General features: G+C 35.4%; 1 protein-coding gene across 1 annotated transcript in view; it reads left to right on the forward strand.

Annotated features, from left to right (window-relative positions):
* Positions 1-5329: 5329 nt before the first annotated feature.
* The window catches only part of MEOX2 (mesenchyme homeobox 2), a 64800-nt gene continuing 45388 nt past the window's right edge, over positions 5330-24741 (forward strand). The window contains exon 1 of the mRNA XM_029232937.1: positions 5330-6123. Coding sequence (XP_029088770.1) covers positions 5610-6123 — 514 coding nt within the window. The 5' untranslated portion in view covers positions 5330-5609. The remainder of the gene's footprint in view (positions 6124-24741) is intronic.

Raw genomic sequence — 24741 nt, forward strand, 5'->3', positions numbered from 1 at the left:
GTCATTTAGTCATAATTTGTCATTTAGTCATTTTCATTCCTGTTTTGATCCATTTTTATATGTCTATTACCTTGTATAAAATTACTCCAGATCTTTTCTCAAAATCTTTTACAAATCTGAGCTGAATCAAAGTACTAATATTAAACTCTTAAAAATATTTTGTTGTAAGACATCTTGTATTTGGCCTTCACTTTCCATTTTATTTGGTAAGCAAAAAATTTTCCCTTTATTCCTATAAACAAAAATGTTGATATCAAAGGCAGCTGGTCTTTCTTTGCCGAGTCTGAATTATATAAATTGTAGTGTGCAGTTAAATATTTTGGGGAAGCTATACCAGCACAACTAAAACACAGAGGTTTTAGTGATACAAATCATAAACCCAGGCTCACAATGAAAGAGATACTGTAAGAATAAAACATGCTACAAATTGATGAAGCATGAAAAATAAAAACACATAAGAAAAACCTACCGTAGTGTCAAAATTACATTAGTCATGTTAAACTCTTCAAGTTGGAAAACTTAAAACAGAAGACTAAGGTTTTACCTAAAATTCCCCTGTTTAGTTTTGATTGAATTTTTCTTCCTCAAGATTTATGAACTTGTTCTAAATTCAATCTGCTTAAAAGTATAACATTGCTTTTTATGACATGGGAGAAATGGTTTATTTCCCATAAAATATGGATAGAAATTTAATGCTTATGTGTTTGATGGTATAGAATATATAATGTAATAAATAGCATTTCATTATGGAACTGTCTTGCTTTAGTGTGCCTCTACATCTTAGATATGTAAAGGAGGCAATTTTCAACTATAAAAATTTAAGATGCATACTTTATCAATAAAAATAACATACAAGTTGAGTGCAAGTGAAGATGTAGGAATTGAATGTAATTTTTCCTCATATGCATCATTTTAAAGTAATTTTGTTGAATAATTCTGGATTTAAGACGTGGACAAAAGGAAGTTCAGTTAGAAGTTTTTGAAATTTGAGAGGTAGTCATTGTCTTCCTAATTTGAACACCCCCGCCAAAAAAAATATAATTAGAACTTCATGAAATGTATGTGGAAAGCAACTGGAATTAGGAAAGATTGCATATATTTTGAATTTTTAATTAAATCATAAATTTAATATTATCAGTCGTAATCTATATTTCATGCTAGTTTTCAGCACATTATTTACTATATGACACTTGAAGAAAACCACCAATTTCTAAAAGAAATCATAAATCTAATTGTAGGAAGAGATAGAAATTAGAAAAACAAAATATGCTGAATATTTTTTTATACTTTTCAGAGTAATGAATAGGTATTCATATCTTCTAGTATATGTAGAAGGATAGCAGATTTTATTGTGAAAGCACCAATTATTATGCAAAAATAGTAATTTATTTAAAAAATCAATAAAATATATAGAATCACTAAATAACATGCAATAGCCAAATTTTTCCTTAAATTTTATAGTTCATAATTCCTGGAGAAAGGCAATTCTAAAGTTTTGTAAAATGGAGCACATCATAAATCACATAAATTACCATTGAGTATTTAGCATCTTTTAATATATTTTCAAAATTCTTTATTTCAAAATAACTGACTTTATTTCTTGGAGAAGTGTAGCAGAAATAATATTTATACTCTCAACAAAACTTTCAGAGACAAATTCTGGTTTCAGCATAATCTTCCGTACTTAAATTCATATATCATGACTATATGTTACCAAGGCAATTTTATCTAGCAGGTAAAATTCAAAATAAAGTTGTATAATATCTGTAGCTAAAGATCATTTTTAATTTATAATATTTTTATTCCCATCATATCTCATGTCACAAACTTACAGAAGAATGGCAACTCTTAAAAGAATTGTCATGAGTCTTAGAATTTAAACATAAATTTTTCAGCTTGCTTAATTTAAGTTCTTTTCCCCTTAAAATATTAATTAAAAAATACCTCTGCCTTTACTATTGAATATCATTTCATTAAGCAGAAGGAATCATAGATATACACATTTATCAAGTTTAAAGAGCTTAGCACATGTTTAAAATAATTTTGATCATGTTTTCTACAAAAGATGAGCAGCTTACATTTTTCATATATTCAGCCTCTTGTTATAATGTGCTGCTTGATATCAAAATCTTGCATAAAATATTATTAATGAAACATTTTTCACAGAAATTCAAGTATATGGTAAATATATGGTAAATACTATGCTATATATAGTTTAAAATGAATGCTATAGAAATTCTCTAATGAATTTGGTAATTTTTACCATTCTCCATGAAATTAGCTGTTTGAGGTAAAAAGGCATCTTTCAACATTGGGTTTTATAGATGTAGACATTGATGTAGCTATTATAGAAAATGTTAGAATTTTTCCTGTTATTGCATTTAAAAAAAAATTCTCTATGGCCTAGAAAATAAAAGTCAATATTTTATGTTTTTCCAAATATTCTAAGAAATGAAACTTCTGAAAAAAAACTTTATGGAATAATTAGTATATATTTAGAAATTCAGAGAAAACAAACCAGTCATATTTAATTCTGGAATGCATCAAGACCTCCTTTTTTTACATTTTTTTCCTTTGAATCACACATTTTCTTTTCCAAGTAACATTTTCCTTATATTATACTTTCTATTAGACATCAAGTTTCCTGATATATGTTTTGGGTCTACATTTAAAAAGACCTTTTCTGCTAGCTTTCTTTTAACTGTGTGCCTTTCAGAGAGACTCCTTTCTTTTCTAATCTTTTCTAATTTTTCTTCACCAGACTTTTAGCCCCACACTCAGTTGACTGACTGAGACAGGTTGTAGAGAAATTTCTGGACATGTTGTTAACATCTGACACAGTGAGAAAAAAAGCCAGCACAGTCACAAGGCAGGTTCAAGGAGAAGTGGCAGCTCCTGGAGGGGAAAACTTCTATGTGTTTGCTAGTTGCTGGTTACCTGCAACACACTGGTTAAATTCAAATCCATTCATTTCTCGTGTCTCTCCCTCTAAACCACTGTAATGCAAACCAAAAGGACCTTTATGGATGTTTTTTATTGATATGTGCAAATCAAGTGTATCTTTAATTAGTCTTGTCTGACATTTTCCACAATACTTTTAGTAGACAGTATTATATAAATATTTCTGGTGACTTTATGGAGGTGGTTGCCTAAATTTTTCTTTGGATAAAGCCTTTAATGCTTTCACCCAGGATCCGTAGAGGAGCTACCCGAGTTTGGGAAGTTTAGTGCTGCTCTTTGTACTTTAACTTTTAATATCAGAGCACATATTGAAACCATAAACACAATGAAAATTCAAAAAATATTCCGACTATATTAGAAGAATATATCCCCTCCTTTTTTATCCTTAAAGAGCCAAGGGCGTGGGGAGTGGCAGGAAGAAACATTCTTAAGATCTAAGCCCTGGACGCCATCCTGCGAGCGCTTAAAACCCTTAGAAGCGTGCAACGTGAAGAACACCCCCTTTCGAAATCTAAAACAATATTAGATTCCCAAAACATATCGGCAAAGAAAGCCTTACCGTCAAACGCTTGCAGCAGGTTCCAGCTCAGACCCAGACTGAAAAGTTGAGCAGCTGGTGAACAAAAGTTTTAGCTTTTTTTTTTTTTTTTTAACGAAGTCTGCAAAACTAATTTCCCTCAAAATAGGGCTCAATTTCCGTTAAAGAAAGCAGCGCTTACAAATCTCAGAATTCCTGATCACCCCCACCCTATCCCACCTCTGAGCACTGGAAAACAATTCGAACTTTCACACGGATGTAAAGGTTTATTGCAAAGCCACTATTCTACAGGACAACTTAAAAGAAAAGGGAGATGGTCAGGCTGAAGCCTGAGGGACGGGGCTAGGGAAAAGGTTCTGCCTTGGTGACATTTCTCAAAGATTAATCAATACTTTTTCCTAATTCAAACCAGATGTCTGGCCCAGTTTGCTGTACCCATTAATCCCATTAACAACTTCAAAGACCTGGTCCCCGTCCTCTGGACACCTGAGACAATGAAAATAAGAGGGCGACGCTGCTGGTGGCACATTTGGGGTCCCGGGCGGGATAGGTGAGCGCCGATATTCTCCTGATGCGACACGTCCCAGGAATGATGCGACTGTTCCTGCAGCTCATTATGAGCGGGCGGCGTGCTTACCTTGTGTAAACGACTTGGCCCCCAGCAGACGGTGTCGTCCCTCAAGCATGTGACGGTATCAAAGCCCAGCCGCCGCTCGCATTAATTTACTGGTGGAAAGTTTTCTAATTCATTTTCTATGATGCAAGATTGTAACCAGGGAGACCCGAACTTTAAGGGATACCGAAGTGCAATATTTTTTCAGTAAATGGAACCATGGCGGGGGGGGGGGGGGGGTGCGATTAGTTGATTTATCTTTGAGCGGAAGAGAGATGGGTTTCTGGAGGAAAACAAGGGGACGTGGGCTGGCTCCTGAGGGAAAAGACTGGAAATGTGCGTGCAATATACACTTCACTTGTGACCGGGACGTAATCGCTTCGGAATACTCCTGATCCAGGAAAAGTTCTTGGTGGACAAGTGGCTAGGAAATGGAGCGGGACTAGGAAATCGGGAGGGAGGACATTTGCGGAAAGCAGAGGAAAAGATCCCACCTGGCACCGCAGGTGAGGATGCCAGAGTCAGGACATCTGCAACTGTCACCGCCCCATGCTTTCTACCACCCCACCAGGTCTCGTTCCTTGCAGCACCGAAAATGGCCCTTTCTCTGCTCGTGGGTCACTTCCCTGCGTCCTCGGATCTGACGTCCCAGCCCATTAACAACCCACCCACAGACACCGGCTGTAAAAAGCTAGGAGTGCCCCTGCGCCCAGGGCACGAGTTGATGTGAAGTTTGAGAAACTTATCTGAGCGCGCGCCAGACTAGCTCTGGTCTTTTCCCTAAATCCTAGTGCTCCTTTCGTGCTCCTCCACAGTTAGGCGCAGCCCAAGCTTTCCTGCAGGTGACAGTGCCCAAGGGGCACTGACAAGACACGTTTCATGAGAGCAGTGAGCAGGTCGGACACTGGGTGCGAGGTTGGGGCTGGGGGGCGCTGCGGCGCGGCCCGGCCGACGGAGTGGGAAAGGGAGCCGCTGCCCGCCGGGGCTCGGGCTTAGGCGCCAGGCGCGCCGCTTGCAGTCCCGGCTGCTGGCAGGGGCGGGCGGGCGTGGGCGCGCTGCGTGCGTCCAGCCGGCGATAGGAAGTGGAACTGCGAGCGCATGGCGCGGACTGAGCCGGAGTTTTGGAGGGAGTTCGCATGTGGTCAGCACTGGGCTCCTAAGCCAGCCCCCAGCTCACGTTACACTCTATTTATAACCTCTCAGAGCCGTTTCCCCTTGAAAGCAGTTCTCTGGGACCACCTTCTTTTGGCTTCAACCTCTCCTACTCTTAACATCTGAGTAGCTCGGAGGGAAGCTCCTCCAGGTCCGAGTGTTTATATGTAAAGGAGACTGGCCGCTAGGGCTCAGGACCGGGATTATCCGAGCTCTGCTGAAACGCGGGCGGCTATTGCTTTGGGAGGGGGAAAAGTCACACGGTTTCCAGGGAAAAGTAACAGAGGGTGGCGGCGTTTGGAACCGTCGTGAAGTCTTCTGCCTGGAACCCGAGACTTGCATGCTATGGAACACCCGCTCTTTGGCTGCCTGCGCAGCCCTCACGCCACCGCGCAAGGCTTGCACCCGTTCTCCCAGTCCTCTCTCGCCCTCCATGGAAGATCTGACCATATGTCCTATCCCGAGCTCTCCACTTCTTCCTCGTCTTGCATAATCGCGGGATACCCCAACGAGGAGGGCATGTTTGCCAGCCAGCATCACAGGGGGCACCACCACCACCACCACCATCACCACCACCACCACCAGCAGCAGCAGCACCAGGCTCTGCAAACCAACTGGCACCTCCCGCAGATGTCCTCCCCGCCAAGCGCGGCTCGGCACAGCCTCTGCCTCCAGCCGGACTCGGGAGGGCCCCCGGAGCTGGGAAGCAGCCCGCCGGTCCTGTGTTCCAACTCTTCCAGCTTGGGCTCCAGCACCCCGACCGGGGCCGCGTGCCCGCCAGGGGACTACGGCCGCCAGGCGCTGTCACCCGCGGAGGCGGAGAAGAGAAGTGGCGGCAAGAGGAAAAGCGATAGCTCAGGTAAGGGCGCACCGGGCACCCTGGGCGAAAGGGGGCGGAGAGATGACTGGGAAGATTCTCGCACTAGAGTGAGGCGGCGGGCGTTATGGTACAGGTCTTTCCTCCCTGGCTCCTCGCCGCCAAATTCGGCGAGGCTGCTTTGGTCCTTTTATTTTGGGGGCACGTGTTTCTCCGAGCGCAACACTCAGCCAACTGCGTTAAGCTCTCCAAGATTCAAACTAGTTTACCAGAGCGTTGAGAAAAAAGAACAAGTGACAAGTATGTGAAATCGATTGCGAAGCGTGACCTTCCATCTGAGCGATGGGGAGAGGATTGCACCCTGGGCTGCAGCATCCGCTGGCCGTGCGTGCGGGTGCCGTTCCTTGACTTTTCCATTGCAAGTTCCCGACTGAGTGGCTAGATTTTTCCCATCGTTAACTGGATTTCCAAATTATTGCACAATAGTTGGAACTTGCAATGGAACTTGGCAGAGCATATGAGAAAAAAGTTTTCGTTGTTTTTTTTTTTAAATTCTGATTTCAGAGTTCTTTAAATAGCACCCTATTCCAAATGGTAAAAATTTCCCTTTCTTGGGGAAGAAGACAGTCTAGGAATTCAGAGGATTTTAAGGAATGTCAGAGAATTTTAACTAAATACATGCTCAGACCCTTGAAGAAAGACGATTCTTAATAGTAGTTGTATTTATGTGATGCTAACCAAAAAGAAAATCTAAGTTTTTAAAGTGGAAAGTAAAATTCTCCTCCAGGTGAGTATTATCGGAAACAAGTACTGGGAAACAAACAGCAACCCGGGTAGCGCTGGTACTGGAGGGTGTGCGCAGGAGGCACAGACCTACGTGGGGATAACTTGAGCCGCCACGCATAAAGGGGAACCTTACTGAATGCGGATGCCTGAAGGCAGAGGCTGCCAACTAAATTTTAGCAGTCCAGAGAAACTGAAGTTTTGCAGGCAACTCATCAAAGCCCTGACCTATCTGTATCCTTATGAAATTGTTAAAAGATGCTTTATAATTAAGGAGGTTGTGAGTTTTCTTCTGCAGCTATAGTGCAGCCTGCGTTCCGTCTTTTCGTAAGCTGTCATTTGTTTAATATAATATTTACATATTTTCTTTCTTTGCGGAATTGGTTTAACAGTCCTGGAAGATAATTCCAGATATTGGTTTGAAAGACTGAAAAATGTCTATCCTTTGTAATGCTTTAGGTAAGATCCCACATGAATGACAATGAATGAGCCGCATATTTCATGTTCTTTTGCAGTAACGGTATCAGTTATTCTTAAGCGTTAGTATGGGATGGATTCTTCTATCACAGACTTAAAATCTGACTTTTACATTCCAAAGTCGGGTGAACTTCTAATGCCCCATCACAAATTAGTTAATATCCAAGAAAGTTGCCAGCAGTATCACTCATTTTAATGGTTTTTACTAACCATAAGTGAAACACCCTTCAGACAGAGAGTTAAAAGGTTAATCATAGCAAGGTTTCCATCTTCATTAGAAAAAAAAAAAGTCAATTTTAGAATGAGATCATTTTATAGAGTTAGCATTTGATATCAATATAACTTTTCTGGGATAAGAGGATCCGAGGTCAGTTGGGTCAGCGGCACTTTAGCATTTACCAGAAGCTCTTACTGTTCATTTTACTTTCTGCAGTGACAAACCTATGTGATGGATTGTTTCATATGCTGCCTCAACTGAACCAATGCACCTAAGTTTCATAGGGCAAATTGAATTTTCATATAGGCATATGTTATTTTGGTTGAGGAGAAATAAGGAAAGTGGGATCTAAGAACTGGTTCCCTTCAATTATTTTAATAACAACTTTCTTAAGAATATTGGCTATATTAACAGTGCTACCCTCCTTTGGTGGGAAATAACCATATAGCAAAATACGTTTATTTTTTCATGTTGAAGCGGGCAATTAAAGGCCTGGAAAAACAAACAAAAGTTTTCATCAGCTACATAAAGTATTAATAGATTACATCTTGAGCGGGAAATACAATTAGCCATCACCAAGGGTAGAATCACTGGGGAGTTAGAATGAACATTTTCTTTGACGGGATATTTTGAAAGAACTCTTGGCTATCTAAAAAGAAATATAACAATAGTTTCTGGTTAAATATCTGTATACTCTTTGAAAATAAAATTTAATTAGCCAAATTCAATATTTTAGTTAATTAATATTTGTTAGGTCTTTAGCTAGATTTAAATTCAAGGTAGCTTTTTCCTGGAATGATATTGTATTTGGTCTTCTATAATTTATGTTCACAGGTATTTCATTTCATATTATTATAAGGGCATCTTGAGCTAGCAGAAACTAAAGCAAAGTACAAAGTCAGTGTAATTTTGGTATATTGTTAACACATATATCTCTCATTACTTATAGCATAGTTTTAATGTTTCAGTATTTCCAAAAAATTATATTAAAGTAACTTCGGCACTCTTGAAATTTTAAAATTGTATTAGACAAAACTCACATCATGCACTATAGAGACCATTTATATTTTGTTAGGCAATTTATAATTTCTGTGTATTTCTAGTTGAGAGTAAATGTAATACATAAACCCAGGGCAAAGTCGGAACCAAAATTCTGTATCGTTGCATCTCATACCCAGATTGTATGAATATGTGTATGTGTGTATGACTGTGTGAAATTCTAATGGAATTTTAAGCCCTGGAAAACAACCCCAATATTTATCCATGGTACTGATGCTAAAACTATAATATGTAACATTTTCCAGTGTGCATTTACATGTGTTCCCCTTCCCAAACACACATGAACACACGCATATACAAATCAAGAAGTTTAAGGGTCTAGAAGCAAATATTTATGGACTTTAGGCTTCCACTATAGTTTACTGACAATTGAAAACAACGAAGTTTAATAGAAAATCACACTATTTTTTTATATGTGTTAAGCATATTTGCAACTTTGAACCTGCTGTGCTTTCCAGCACTATTAGAAAAACCAACATCTGCCATGCCTTCAAAGCAACTCTTAAAAGTCAAAACTTTACAACTGTACTTAAAACAATCTATAGAAAACAGGTGATTCTGAAAAAATGTCTATAAATAGTGTGAATTACTTAGCTTCAGTTACTTTTGATTGTTCACCAAGCAGTGTAGTAATAAGTATAATACTGCCTACTTTCAGTTAATATCACCAAAATAGATTAATCAATCTAACTTTAGTTTTTATGCAGGTAATATACAGTATAAATATGTAAGTATTTTATATTCAAATTAATTAATTTTATAAAAAATCAAAATTATATCAAAAAGGAAGGGAGTGATTCGGGGGTAGTGATTTTACAAGGTTTTGAATCAGATTCTTGTAAAATTGTAAACATTTTATTATAGCTACAAGATCATAAAATACCTGTTGTCAAATTACGTCTGTCTGTATGCCTGGCTCTGCAGAATGATACACAAGTATTATGTTAATATGCTAGAAATTAAAATACCGAGTAGTGTAATACCTACCCTAACTCTAGAATTATATTACACTTTTTTCTTGATATTTCTATCGTCATGTTTTCTGAAAGAAAAAAAGTTACTTTATTATTCATCTCTGTATTGCTGGATGATGACTTTTTAGCATTTGCTTTAGAATTTAAAATACAGTCTTTTGGATATAGATGATTATAGGACAGTACTGAAGAAATTAAGGGCCTCGAATCTATGGAATTTAAAAAGTACCATTTTCAGTCTTTTTCTTGGAGTGGTAGATTAATTTTAGGTGTGAACATTTTTAAACGATGACCTGAGATAAAAAAACTGCTAAGTACCATTGACCTACATGAGTGTTCTCAAATGATTACGCTCAGAAAAGTCAAGAGCAGCAACTCGTTTAGAATCAAGGCGCTTTATTGTGGAAAGTCAGCAATGGATGGAAGGAAGAATGCAAATAAATACTGAAATAGTTTCCATTTCTCCGTAAATATCTTTATTTATAGTTGATTTGCAAAGGAAAAGCATCAAATGTAATACATGACACTGCTAAAACTTTCATTTGGGTTAAAAAGCCTTTACCAAGTATTTAAAATTTTAATCTTTTTTACAGTAATTATCAATGGAAACCATTATGTTGGCACACAGTAAGCTGATCGCCACTAATAAACTGAAAAACATATTTTAAACATTACTTTGTTTGTCTGTGTTTGAAAACATAGACCCTTCATCACAGCGTTGGAATTTATAATAACATAATTTTTATTATAAGACCTAAACAGTCTTAAGAAATTAATTTTAAACAAAAATAAAATAACAGTAGGGACAACCCATCCCCTTAGAATCAGAGAAACTTGAGAGACTAATTCTATATTTAGTAGAAGAATTAACTTTTTTTTTTTAAGAAATAACCTATGTGTGAATTAATAGCTGATTTATGTTAAAAAAAATCCCCACATATAAACCTATTACATGTATTTAGCCTAGTACTGGTGCCAGTTTTATTCATTTACTATATTAAAATATATATGTGCTGGGAAATTTCATTATTTACTGTATTAAAAATGGCAGCCAGAAACACACAAAAAATGTGATGGCTTTTTAGATTTTCATTTCAAATGAAAATAAACAATATAATACAATAATATATTTTAGTTTTAGGCTGTGTTATAATATATTTTAGTTTTAGACTGTGTTCACTTCAGTAATTTATTTTTAAAATTTAAGAGTGAGGTTTTTTTTCCCAAGAATTGCTATAATTATTACAAACATTTACGAGTGATAAATGATAAGGGTGAAAAGATATTAGCAGATAAAATACACACAGGAATTCCTTAACTAGTATTTGTTGACTTAAGAGTTGTGGATGATTTAGCTCTCATTTCTTTTGTATTTTTGCCATGTTGTTTTTTATAATAATAAAAAATTTTGTGAGGAAAATATATTAGCACAGGAAGTAAGACTATCAGGAGTAGAATTCTTTCCCACTTGATTGTAATCATAAAATAAGAAGGATTCATTATTGAGTGGCCAGGTAAATTACATTTCCTGGATTATTGTATTGGTGACTGATTTCAATGGTTTCATTAAAAAAAAAGATAAAACACTCACAACTTATTTCTCTCATGTGTTTTAGTCATTAATATGGTTTAGTTATCACTAATAAGCTTTTTGTAAAGTTTATAAAGAAAATCAAACACTAACATTTTGCCTATTTTTGTTATGATACCTTTATGATTATTTATTGGAATAGCTGTATCAAACTGAAACCCCCAAGTAGAGATGGAGTAACACAATAAAGAAAAATGAGTTACAACACTCTCCCATTCTCCACACTACTTCTAAATCATAGTCATCAGTGAGGTTCAAAATTCAATTGGAGGAAACCTTGTAGAATATTTTATTACTCTCGTGAAGTAAAACTTAAAATAGTAAAGGTCATTTTACATCCCAGGCTTCAATTTGCATTACCTATGTAGAGGCAGAAGTAACTTAACTTGGATCCCCTTTTCTCTAATGATTTTCTACTTACATTACAGAAAGGTAAGGAATTTATTTTCCCTTTAAGGAATTGTGTTAGATAGTATTTTATGATACAAAGTAATAAATAATATATCTATTAATCCATTTGTATAAATTTCCGATGTTTTTTCATACTTCAGAGTAATATTTCTTTTTAAAACCTTTTGAAATACTTCTTACTAAATTAACTGAGAATTACTTGGTAAAAATATACCTTCATTTGGAATTGATTGGGTCAATTATTAATATTCCTTTATATTTGGAATTTGAAATATACAATTAAAGTCCCCTTATCCATGAAACCTTTATTTATAATGTCACATTTTCCACAGCAATATAATATTTCTGAATTTAACATGTTACTGCCTGCAGATTTGGTACTTTTTTGGTACCAAATTTGGTACTTTGGGTACTTTTTGGTACAAATTTGGAGTATTGATTTTCATAGGGCTCTGAAATTATTTTATGATATGCTTTTTGATCTCTTCCATGTGCATACGAATAAGAAAAATCAGGTGAAATCTGTATTAATAAGTACACATTTTTGGAAGGGGTTTGTATGGGGAAAACTCTTTCAAAAATAATTACTTTGCTCTCTATACTATATAGATTTAAAAATTAATAAATTTAATCTTCAGTTTATCTGATATTATACCTATGTTACTTTTCAAAATTATCATTTCCTTAAAAGTTTAATAGTTCTAAAATATTTGTGTATTTTGGTGACTTAATTCTTACATCCTTGGAGTTTTTAGTTTTATTGCAAATATAAGTTTAGTAGGCAATAACTCGTAGTAGCGAAAATGTTAGGGTTTTGTTTAAAGATTTAAATTCAGAAATCGTTGCTCTTCAAAATTTCATAGAATCAATTCGATTAGAATGTTTCAAATGTATTGGGCTGGCAAAAAGTTCGTTCGGGTTTTTCCGTAAGATGTTACAGAAAAACCCGAACGTATTTTTTGGCCAAGCCAACATTTAAATATCCTAGTGTTTGTTTTCATAAGCCTTCTTTCTAAGATGTTATAGGTATGTTTCTTGAAGCTAGATAGACTGTATTGGTTGAAATTGTGAACATAAGGTGTTTATTTTTTATAGTTTTTAGTCCCTACTGTATTTTAATAGAAAGGTTAATGGTATAAAAAAAACAGTGAAGGTGCTGAATTAACTAGGACATGGCAGCTACACTTAAAGCACACTGTATACATATAGCTGATTCACTGTTATGCAGCAGAAACTAACACAACATTGTAAAGCAATTATACTACAATAAAGATGTTAAAAAAATAAAATACAATAAACATTAAAAAATAATTATTTATATAAATGTATATATACACTAATAGAATTTCAAATTTAATTTCTTCGTAACAGATCATCTGAACTAAAGTATCCAATTAGAGATGATAATATGATGTTAAGTGTTCTAGTTACAAAATAAAATATTAAGTTTGAAGCATATACGGCTGTGTGGAGAGTCCAACAGGCTGAAGCTGATAATCAGTGCTAGTCATAAAATCAAATCTGCCAACTCCCTGCAGTTTCTGTTTTCTTTTGTTTTTCTCTCCACACATTTCAAGAGATTTTATAATGCTGCAAGAAAAAAAAAATCCCAGTTATCTTACATGACTGTGGGCAAGAAAATGATTAAGATGAAGTCATCTCTCTCTCAGGCTCTGTGGAAACCTAGAGGAGAGTCCAGCTTGGGTTGGTGGATGCCAGTAGAATTTTAAAGGCCTTGAGTTTTGCTCTTTGAAAATATAGCCTTAAAGCTTTGCCAGAAATAACACCCAAATAAAAACTTATTTTTGCAAATGATAGTTATTTGCAAGTGTAGTGGTGAAATATATTCGGTGTCTGTATAGGCGGCTTCTTACAACTTTCTAGACTGCACAGGAAACTTTTGGATGAGTATTCTTAGCCTCCTGAAAAACTAGCAAACTAAACTGAGGTGTATTTTTATTAGTTTAAAAAAATGTATGAAATGGCCAATGGCTCTTATCAAATAAACAATGAATACCAAGTAAATTTCACAAAAGATTGATTTTATTTTGTTAGTTAAAATACACAGCTCAGGAAAATAGAACTGTGCCGTCAAAAACTTACTGGGAACTAAATTGATAAATAGTAGCTTTGATTTTGTAGGATGCCAGTAATTTAGCCAATGGCTTTCACATTTTAAGAACCATCCAAAGAGAGCTTTACTCCCAACTGGATACATTGACTTTTAAGTGATATCTCTCTTATTTAATATTTTCAAAAGTAAAATGAGTTTTCAGTATTTTTAACGTCTTTAACAATGAAAACCTCCCCAACTACAGGCTACATTTACTTTGGGTTTTTTTTTTTCCTTATTTGTAGTATAAATGGGTCTGGATGCATTAAACTAGAGAATATCTACATGTAAACTACTAAGAAAGACTGAAATGACAGGAAAACCAGAGGTTAGGCACCCAAATTTAGGGGCCTGCTGCCACACACATTTCCAGGATTACTATCTTTTGAACATTTACCTTCAAAATTCAGGGACTTGTGGAGGCCTTTTCTTCCAGAACTATTCTTTGTTCCTAGAAGTAGAGCACCCCATTTTTTCTTGGATACCCAGATGTTTGGGAAAATAAGAAGAAACAGCAATGCTATTTTTTAATTTTTTTGCATTTTTAGTCAATAGTTCATAGATCACAAAGGATTTATCTTATTTCTTTATCCTATTAGGCAAGAAAATAGGTGGCACACCCATAGCAATAACTGAAGAGAGGTTGATGGTGACTATTTAATGGTGGGCAGTGTGTCGGGAAGCAACAGGATGGGGCATCACTCAGGGCCTGCCCACAATTGGAAAACATTAGCGCCTGTAAACCTGACAAAATAGAGGGAGCTTTTACACGAATCTGGAATCCAGTAAGAGCAGCAGGACAGAAGCCTTCCAGCAAAGTTGGGACTTCAGATGGAAGATTGCAGCTAATCTCAAATATCACACAGTAGCCTCTCTTCATGCCTTCCCATCTCCTTCTGTTGCCTGCCACTGGCCAGATATAATCAGAATATAGAGAAGCAGATCGCAGAGGTCTCGGTAGATAAGATCCATAGAAGTCAACCTAAAGGAATGCAGGCCATAGCAGAGAAATGTCAAGAGTTGATCTGGGAGAACACAACAGATCCTTCTGTCTCTTCTAACTATAATTTAACTTCTCTGTAGTGTAGTTTCCTAAAAATTAAAGTGAGTCGGTAAACATAAAGTACTTAAAACAATGTCTGGCTCAGTAAGTGTTGTTATTTTTATCTTCTATCAATGTAGGTGCAATTATGTTGTGGGTATACACCATCTGGAAACAATCTCTGTCTTATGTTGCCTGTTTATTTGTATTTTACTGCTAATATTACTGTAGGAAATGTTGCTTGCCTGAGATTGCTATTTAAAATAATCTGCAACTGTCCCTAGAATTATGTCTCATGCCATTTTCCTGAAATGTAGGATGAGTTTTAGACCAAGCTGTGTAAGAGACTCAAGTTTCCTTCACTTAATAACCCTTAAGATTCCCATTCTTTACCCTTTTTGTTTGGACATCTCCTAACCTTTCTCAAATGTCTCCTACCACTTCTCCATCAAACACCTGTTTTCAAGAGGAATGTACAAAGGGGTATTTAGTCAAGAGGGAACAGAACTTAAACCAAAGGGTTTTAAATATGAAAATAAAATATCAGGTCTCTCTTGCCTTTGCTAACTAGGAAGTTGGACTTGACGTTGTTCTGCTCTGTTATAAAGTTCATTGCTGAGAGAATTTACATATTATAGCCCTTTGTTATTTTTGATGGTTCCATTTGGACACCCTCATGAATGGTAAATATGCAAATGCTACAAAAAACTAAAAATGTATTATATCTCACATAAAATGCATAAAGACATGTTTATAATGGTGATAAGTTATTTTTTCAAAGAAAATGATTATTTATTTGTTTTTGTATTTATTTATATTTAATAAATTCCTGAGAATTATTGCTTAGGTTGAGGCAATAGAGAACAAAACCCGCCCAAGTTGTAAGTCCTGAGTGATTAGCTAGTTTCATTCTATTCAGCTTACTCACCTCTCCTATGCTCACAGTTTAATGTGGCGAATTCAGAAATGTATTTCAGAGAAATTTTATATTATTATATGTGATGGTCTGTGGCAGTTGTTTTTGAATAAATAGTAGAATCAAATACTATATTAAAATTCTAAATGTCAAGAGCTAACTTTCAAAGCTCTTAGATTGACAGCAATTTAATCCCTAAAATGAGAGAGTTTTAAAGGACTATCGATTACTTCTCTGCTAGATAATGGGAGGGCTGAGAGGTGGTAGGGACAGGGGTACAGGAAGAAAACAAAACATTGCATGTTCAGTAATACACAGAAGCGGCAAGGAAGAGCCAACTTCATCAACTATTTCGCTCCTCTTGAGTTTCAAGGGTAGGCTTGATTTGTCAGTTTTCTAAATGATTTATAATCGATAATGTTTCAACAGATGATTAGGATCAGAATTATCAAGACACTAGAAGAGACCCAAGGCATCACACAGTTCGATTAATGTATTTTCTAGATGAGAGACTGCACCCAGAGAAGTTGAGTAATGTCTGTGCACTCAGCCAAGTAGTACCAACTGAACTTCCATATCTTAACTTCAGCCTAGTGCCCTTAAAAGGAAAATCTCATATCATATTTTGAAACTTTAAGTATTTAGTCTTCCCAATGAAAGTAAATTTCAGCTCATTTAAAATGTTGGCTACTGCTTTTGAGTGAATAAAAATTTGGCAAAATGCTTTACCTGGGTGTCAACTCCCTCTCTCTGAGTTTATGATGACCTCGGTCATTTTTCATTCTTGTTTTATAAATATGAACACTGTTATTCTTTCTTAGCTTCAGTTTTCTGATGACGTAGTTCTTGCTATGGGTTACCATTGTGCCTGCATATTTTTGACACCTTGTACAATAAACCATAGCATTTTAAAGTTTAATATATGGTAATGTGCAGATGGACTTTGCTATATGATATCTATAAGTAACAGGTATTTATATAAAGGGAATCATATTTTGGGTAGCCATTTGTGAACTGAAGAATCTGTCTCCTGTTTTAAAATGTTTAATGCAATACTAGTAGATTTTATTTAATTGGGCTTTACCTAAAACATATTTGCATTTTGTGTGCAATGTAATAAATAGCTATAAGTAGACACCAAGCAACTTTCCCTTGTCTCAAGTCTTAACTTTAACTCCATTTTAAAATAATTATTGATCTTATTTTTTAATTGAATACAATCTTTTTTTTGCCCAGAAGATACTAAAAAATGTTAATGATTGACCATTTTTTGCCTTTGCTAATCAGATGTGCCTTCCTTGTTTCTCTTCCTGTTCTGCTGACACCCGTCTTCGCCATCATCTGTAAACACCAGGCCCATGTGCTTCTCCCCAATACAGTGAACCATATAACCTCTGGAACACTCTAACACCGACCTCTCATGGAAATTCCAGATCCTTAGTTTTTACTAGACCCTCGAAAACAGAATTAAACATAAAATATACAGTTGGTTCTTCCAAGAATTTTATTCCTCTCTTGTCTAAACACAACTCTGTTTCCAAGGTGGTAAAAAATAATTCCTCTTCTACCTAGTTCATTTTAATTTACAGCCAAAATCCCTTCATGTTAATGGTCTCAATTGATGATTTTCCACTCCTTTTCCACTAGACTTAAATTCAAAGTCAGTCATGCCGCCTTTTCCTACACAGCTCAGGCCAAATCCATTCTACTGCATATCATTTTATATTATTTTTCATATTCCTACTTTCATGTTTCTTGCACTTAATTTTGTTCTCTCTACAGGATTTCTGATGTAGCTCTCTCTTCCAGATATCTTTACTTCTGCTCATTCTTCCCTAATTAAATCCTACATTCAACATATAGTAATATTTCGACTTTGTCATTCCTCTTCTTGGAATTCTGCATTAAACTGAAAGTATTCTACACTGACAATATGAATGTTTAATTATAGGCTTTGATGCATATGCATGGAGTGGCTAATGGTCGTCAATGATACACAAGATAAACCTATATATAGGTTTTACTTGTACTACTTCTTGTGTGCAATTACTTTTTGTTTAATATCATTTATATCTAATTATATGTTATATATTACATATAATTAAATATATAATATAATCTCATACATATTACATATATAACCTGATAGATGTATTTAGAGCAGTTTTTTTCTGGCAAAGTCATCTTTCATTTAGTCTTTGGAGTACAATGTGAAATGTTACTTTAAGACTGTGTTCTGATAATTCCTAATGTGGGTACCTAAATATTTATAGTCATAATTGCACTGAAGATTTTTTCACACAAGATTTCCTGCATCTTCCATTTGACAAGACACGCTACATATTACTTACTATCCAATTTCTTTTGCTAAAAATTTAGGGATATATATTAATGGGATTCCATCTACAATATCCCAACTCAGTCATTAAAGGCTTTGTTGACCAGCTGGGCCAGTTTTGTTGATATTGATTTTGCTTTTTTTTTTAACCAATATTTCCTCAATAAACTTGTTTGTGTCTACCCCTTTTTAAAAAGTTTATTATTTTGAGAAAATTTTATAATCACATATAGTTGTAAGAAATAATACAGAGGGATCTCGATACCCTTTACTTAGTTTTCCCCAGTGTTAATATTGTAATACAGTTGTATAACCAGGAACTGACATTGATAAAATCCACTAATCTTATTCAGATTTCACTAGCTCTATTGCACTCTTGTGTGTATGTGTGTGTGTATTTAGCTCTATGCTGCCTGCCAGATTTATTTTGTATTTTGATTCTGAAGCCTGTAATATCTTTTTCCAATATGTATTTATTATTTTCATTAATATACAGCTTGTGACACCTTCTCAGATCAATACCACCCTAAGCTAATGACTGCATTTCTCTTACCACATTAATGTCTGTATTCTGCATAACAACACAGTTAAATTTGCTGTTTTATTTCACATGTCTCTAGTCTTTGATTTGAATTACATGTATTCCCAAAGAAAAAGTCTATCTTCTTTTTCTTTTAATGTGGTATCCAGCATTAGGATAGGTGCATAGAAGTGCTTGGTAAATCCCATTCGTGGCATAGAAAATGCTTCACTAATGTTGAATGAATTGTTTGTATCGGGGGTTTTCTGAGACTCTTGGTTCCAGGATTCTAGTAGTTGGGCAAATTCAGAAGATTGTTGGTCAATCCATAAGGGAGTTTAATGAATATTGTCTTTAAGTAATTATCTGTATTTGTTTCTGAATGATTTTTATGGATGCTTTCTAAAGTGAAATACCTTTGATTACATGGCATATATTTACCATTTGTGAATTAATCGAGACAAAAATACTCATTTATTAGAAACTTTATTATAAATCAGCAAAAATCATCTACATTTTAAAAGGTAAGGTGCATATACTTTCAACAATTTAGTGATTGTTAAGCCCAGTTTCCCATTAACTAATGTATAGAAATGTCTCATTCCATTATTTTGGGGTGAGGCGAGATTCTATGAAAATTCTGTGCAGTTATGCTGTGAATTGTTGAGCTTTTGCACACTACATACAACCAAGTAATCATAGTCCTTAAAATGTCTGTCTAACAAAGCCAAAAAATTAAATTAAACTTGAAATTATCAGGCATTTGGGGAAAATATGGAGTATTGATCAATCAGTATTGTAGTGTTGGATAGTGGCACAAATGGTGATTTGAAAAAGAAGATAATTTTCAAAATTTTCAAGTATGCTGAATTTTAAAAAAGAAATGAAAAATCCCTTTTCTGAGTGCCTTGATATAGTGATGCTGATTCAATCCATGATGCCTCAGCCTGTATCATTCTGCTTTAAGTATGACTGGTTAACCAGATTCAAACAATGGTATGTGATTAGAGAATGTGGATCCAAGACACTGACAAGTGACCACACATGAGGTGGTCTGGCTAGTAAGGAGAGAGCAATGACCGTGAGAAGTGGACAGGCTAAAAAAAAATCATCTCACTTGTGGCTTTGAGCTTAGTCACACATCACACACGAACTGTCTCATGAAAAGAAAGTTTGCAGTAAGTCTACTTACGCAAGTAAGTTAGCATTTATTTTTGTAAAAGAGGTAAAATTAACCCATATTGCAAAACATTTTGACAATTTTTTAAAAACTCTGTTATCCATGACTCTGATACTGATTCTATTTTAACAATTCCTTCAGCTCATAAAGAAAAATAACTTTCAGATTTTCCATGCTTCTGGACCTTTTCATTAACATGGTATCATGAGATTACTTTATTCAGACCAGTAACTCTCAACACTGATGTTACATTGGAATGATCTGGGCACTCTTAAAAAATTCTCGTGCCTCATAGAGTATGATTAAGTTAATCTAGAGCAGAGCTTGAATTTTTAAAATTTTATAATGGAAAATTATATCATTAAAAGAATAGAGATAATAGTATAATGAACCCTCAGGTGCCCATCATGTTCAATATAGATCAACACGTGGCAAATCTTAACTCATTTATCATTCCATTCCTCCCTTACCTTGTCCCAATTACTTTGAAACAAATCTCAGATTTCTTGTTATTTCATCTGAACACTGATACTTTTAAAAAGCTCTCAAGTGATTCTAATGTATAGCCAAGACAGAGAACTACTCTTGTTTCTAGGTTAAAAAGCTCTGAGCGGCAGGGATGCTGTATTCTAAATCTTACCCTTTTCTGCCCATGGAGAGCAATGTTAGACACAGTCGCTCAATAAAACATTACACATTTCCTAGAAATGGCCATTTGTATATCTCTGTTTATCACCAATAATCATAATACTCTCCTATGCTGTGTAGTATGGTAGCCGCTAGCCATATATGACTATTTAAATTTTAATTAATTAAAGTTAATTAAATTTAAAAACCAGTTCCTTTGTATCAGTAAACACATTCCAAATACTCACTAGCCACGTGTGGCTAATTGGCTAATGTATTGAACAGTGCAGATATAGAACATTTCAATCTGTTAGAAAGTCCACTTGAACAGTGCTTCTAGACAAAAAGACAAACTTTCTGACTCTTCGGCTATTGAAAGAGTCATCAAGGATGGGAACCTTCTCAAGTAGAGAAAGAGATAATGAGAATTCAAATACCACACAAAGCTAAATTCAGTTAAAAGTATAGCTGTAAAAGTCGAAAAATATCTGAAATTAAAATGTAAGGAGCATTACCTTGCTAAAAGGTTTCTTGGATAAATGCTTGCTTTACTCAACCACATGTTTACTAAAATAAAATACATTCATGGTTTTGAAAAGGCCAAAGTGTACCTTAAAATAATGGTTAATTAAACATAATGTGTAATGTGGGATTTGGGCACTTACCAAAATAAAAGCAAAATGAAAGATGCTAAATTGTTGAATTATAAATGCAGAATTAAAACGAAGTAAATCACAACATAATGATGAGTGTGAACGTAAAAAATAATAGAATTTTGGAAGTGGGAAGGCAAACAATGAAAGCATATTCAAAAATGTAAGGTCAACCAGGGAGATTCTTCCAGGCCTCTTGAGGAATAGGGAGGAGAACATTTTTCTGGGAACGGGTGGGGAACATGCCAGGAATTAGGCTAGATTTTCCAGGGGGAAAGTATGAAAACTTAATAGAATCAGACAGTGGCAATTAATGACAAAGAATTATTAACTTTTAAAGCCTCTCAAAAGATTTGGTCCTTTATAGTCCCTGGTATGAATTCCAGAATTGCAAGTCAGGTAGCTGACAAACAGAAGAGTGTATTAGAGAAGATTTTTAACTTTGGGGGAAGAAAATGAGGATAAAATATTCATCTTGGCATTAGCGAAGAGCAAATGCAAGGAAAAGTGAAGTATAGGGAGTCTCACATCTGTCCTGTGAACCATCTGGGCCTGTTTGGCTGCAGCCATACATTACACAATTAAGCTGCCAACCGCAGAGTTTTGAATATGTGGGAAGCAGGACTATTCATCAGTGGATTCATCTTTAATAGAGATTAATTGGTAACTAATTGATGATTGAACTGCTGGCGATTTATGGGAGAAAAGGCAATATTAATACTACATATTAAGCAACAATCTCACTGGATACTTTCATGTTAGAATTTATGAGTTGAGAGTGTATATTCATGTAGGAAAAATGTCAATGATTGCGTTCAGACTATCTTAGGAACACAAAAAAAACCAAACATATATATTATAGCACTGGGCCAAGCATACGTAAGTGTCCAGGCAACTCTCACTGTTTTTTTGAGAGGTTTTGGAATAGAATCAGGCCAGACCAAATGTAATTTGTAATAAAGTGTTATTGGCAGTGTAGAAGAAGAGTAAAGAAAACATTTTAGTAGTTTTCAGTGAGAGAAATTTTGTATTGAAAATTTGCTCATAAGATGTTGGTGGCCATTGGTGTGTAAATGTGTGGATGTGGTCATCTCTGTTACTAATGGCAATTGGATTTTTACTTTAGATGAATAAATCTTAGTTTTTCCCAGTTAAAAAAAAAAGATGTTTTTTCCATGGACCCAGTAATAGAGATAAGGGGTTATATTTTTATGAAAACCAGATAGAAGAGTCTGCATTGGCAAAGCATCTCTATTTAAAAAAGAGCAACGCTAATTAAAGAATGTTAGCTAACTGCAATAGAGTTGAATGGATGTTAGTACACAGTAGACATAGGTGACTTCCAGATTGAATGGTTTTACCTTGACAACTCAGGTTGTGAAAAAGCCAAGCTAAACCAATAGGAAATTTAAATATGTTATTCAAAGTGGGTGGAATAAAGAGGTTCCACAATTTAACTGTGTCCTGAAGAGGTGCTGAATGAGCGAGGGGCTGCTTCACACAAGAGTCAGAAGCAGAACTATTATTAAGGGATGTTCTTCGTGAGGTAGTTGTGCTATTCTCAGTTCAGCTATAAATACCCTCACATTTTCTCTACCCTTCTCCTAATATTAGAAACAAAAACTGAAACACAGAAAGTTCTCATTTTACATTTTCTGATAGAATTATACTTCTTTTTGAACCACGTATTAACCTTAGGAAGCAGCATTAGTATTTTAGATAAAGCTGAAATCTTACAAACAAGTAACTCAGAGAAAGACTATCTAGATAAATGGTAATTAGTATCAAATTGTAGCCTCTCCTCCCCCTGCCCCCAGAAACACACAGGACACACACACCAATGCCACAGGTATTTCAGTAGCCTCATAATTCACAAACTCAGACATAGCTCATTAAATGAGTACTCTGTGCGAGGGACTTGGTTCCGTGATGTGGGTACACTGATACGAATAGAACACCTTGAGGTTTCTGGAGGAGTCCATAGCATAGTAGGGAAGGCAAAGATGGAAACAACTAAATGCAGCAATATAATAGAAGAAATAATAATGTAGCAAAGGTGATGAAAACATCCTGAGAAATCCAGGAAGGTTTCAGAAAGTGCATGACACCTCCCTCAATTCCTCTCATTTCTTACTTCTCCCTTCTGAAGCCATGAGTACCTAAAAATCTATTAAACTGTGGCCTGGATCAGATCACCCTTGGAGAAAAATATGAGTATCCTAGTTGAATATTGTAGATATGAAATGCAGAGTAGGTTTTGGGCTCCTGGGATCCTGCACAAAATCATGCACAAGAGTCCCTAGGACACTCATATCCATACCTTTAATCATTATGATTTAAGCATTCATTTGTCTTATGCACCAAGGTTTGTGGGGCAGTAATTGATTGTACATAGCTAAACTTTGTAATTCAAAAATTTTATCCCCAGGTTATTATTTGCTAAAATCACAGTGAAAGGTAAAAGATGCTAGCTGGTTAAATATATATGCTGTATTATACTTGGCATGATATCGATGTTATCTTGATAAGACAGGAAAGGATTAGGCCCATGGAGGACGTTGTGGAGTACATTTATAGGCATGACTGTGATGTTATTAACTCTCCCATATTTCAAGGGCTGACTTTACTAGAATATTGTGAAACAAGTGAAATGACTTTTAGTCCTTCCTAGGTTTCCCTTCTTTAGTCTTCTTGGCATTTCTCTCCGTCTTTATCTTGAGAGCTGTTAAGACTTTCCTGCAGACTATATTTAAGCACCTTCACAGAATGTTAGAACTGGAAGGGATTCTAGAATTTATCAAAACCACCCTGTCAATCTTAAAGATGAGAAAATTGAGGCTCAGAGAGTGACATCCCTAAAATAATGTAGGCAGAGATGGGGCTAATAACTTCCAATTCAGTAACTTTCTCTTATTTCTATAATCTGCTGTTTGAAAATTTCACCCCATTTATTTAATATTAAGATGTCAAATAGCTACACTCTTTCTTGCTCAACTGTTCACTTTCTACAGTAAGGGTATTGAAAGCATAGAAATCTACTTTCCTAGACTAGCAATATTATCATTTCATTACCACTGTCCACTTGGTTTGAATGAATACTGAGTGTTAGTTAGCTGATTTCTTTTACTTGAATCTGGAAGGGATAGAATTTCCTTTGATGGGATCTCAGTGTCTGCCTTGCTTAACATTTACTTCCTGGTAAAACTGGTCATTCGTTGAGGAGGATAATTTGGGCCATTCTGGAGTTGATGTCTATTCTTCATATTTACTCTGAAAATTTAAACATTAACATATATTTTATCAGTGATTAATATAAAAATTAAATCTATAGTGTTGTTATACTTGAAATTACTTCATGATCTGGCATTTGAGGGTTCCCCGGTATTGCAAGTGCTTTTTCTCAATTCCAGACATCTTACTTGGATTTTTTTGTTTCATCACTTTTTGCTTTTAATATTCCTTCGGTTATCTTCCAAAACATATTCAGTGTTACCAGTTCATCAGGGTGCTTTTTTTTTTTCTCTTAGTTTAGGGTAATAGTAGCTTTCTTTGTTCATTTTCTTTTCTTTAAGTTATTCTGTAAATGTATGTGGAAGAAGTTGTATCAGTTCACACATTTGACTATATTGAATCACATGGGTTTGATTTGCCAAAATGTATAACATCGTCTTGAACATTTAGTGTGTGCTTAGAAGAAAGCCTGAACTGTAAGAAAAGGTTTTTTTGCGGGTGATGTCCACTTAACTAATAAATCTGTCA

Source organism: Monodon monoceros, unplaced genomic scaffold (genome assembly GCF_005190385.1).
Source record: "Monodon monoceros isolate NGI ecotype Baffin Bay Population unplaced genomic scaffold, NGI_Narwhal_1 Super_Scaffold_2, whole genome shotgun sequence".
NCBI lineage: Eukaryota > Metazoa > Chordata > Mammalia > Artiodactyla > Monodontidae > Monodon > Monodon monoceros.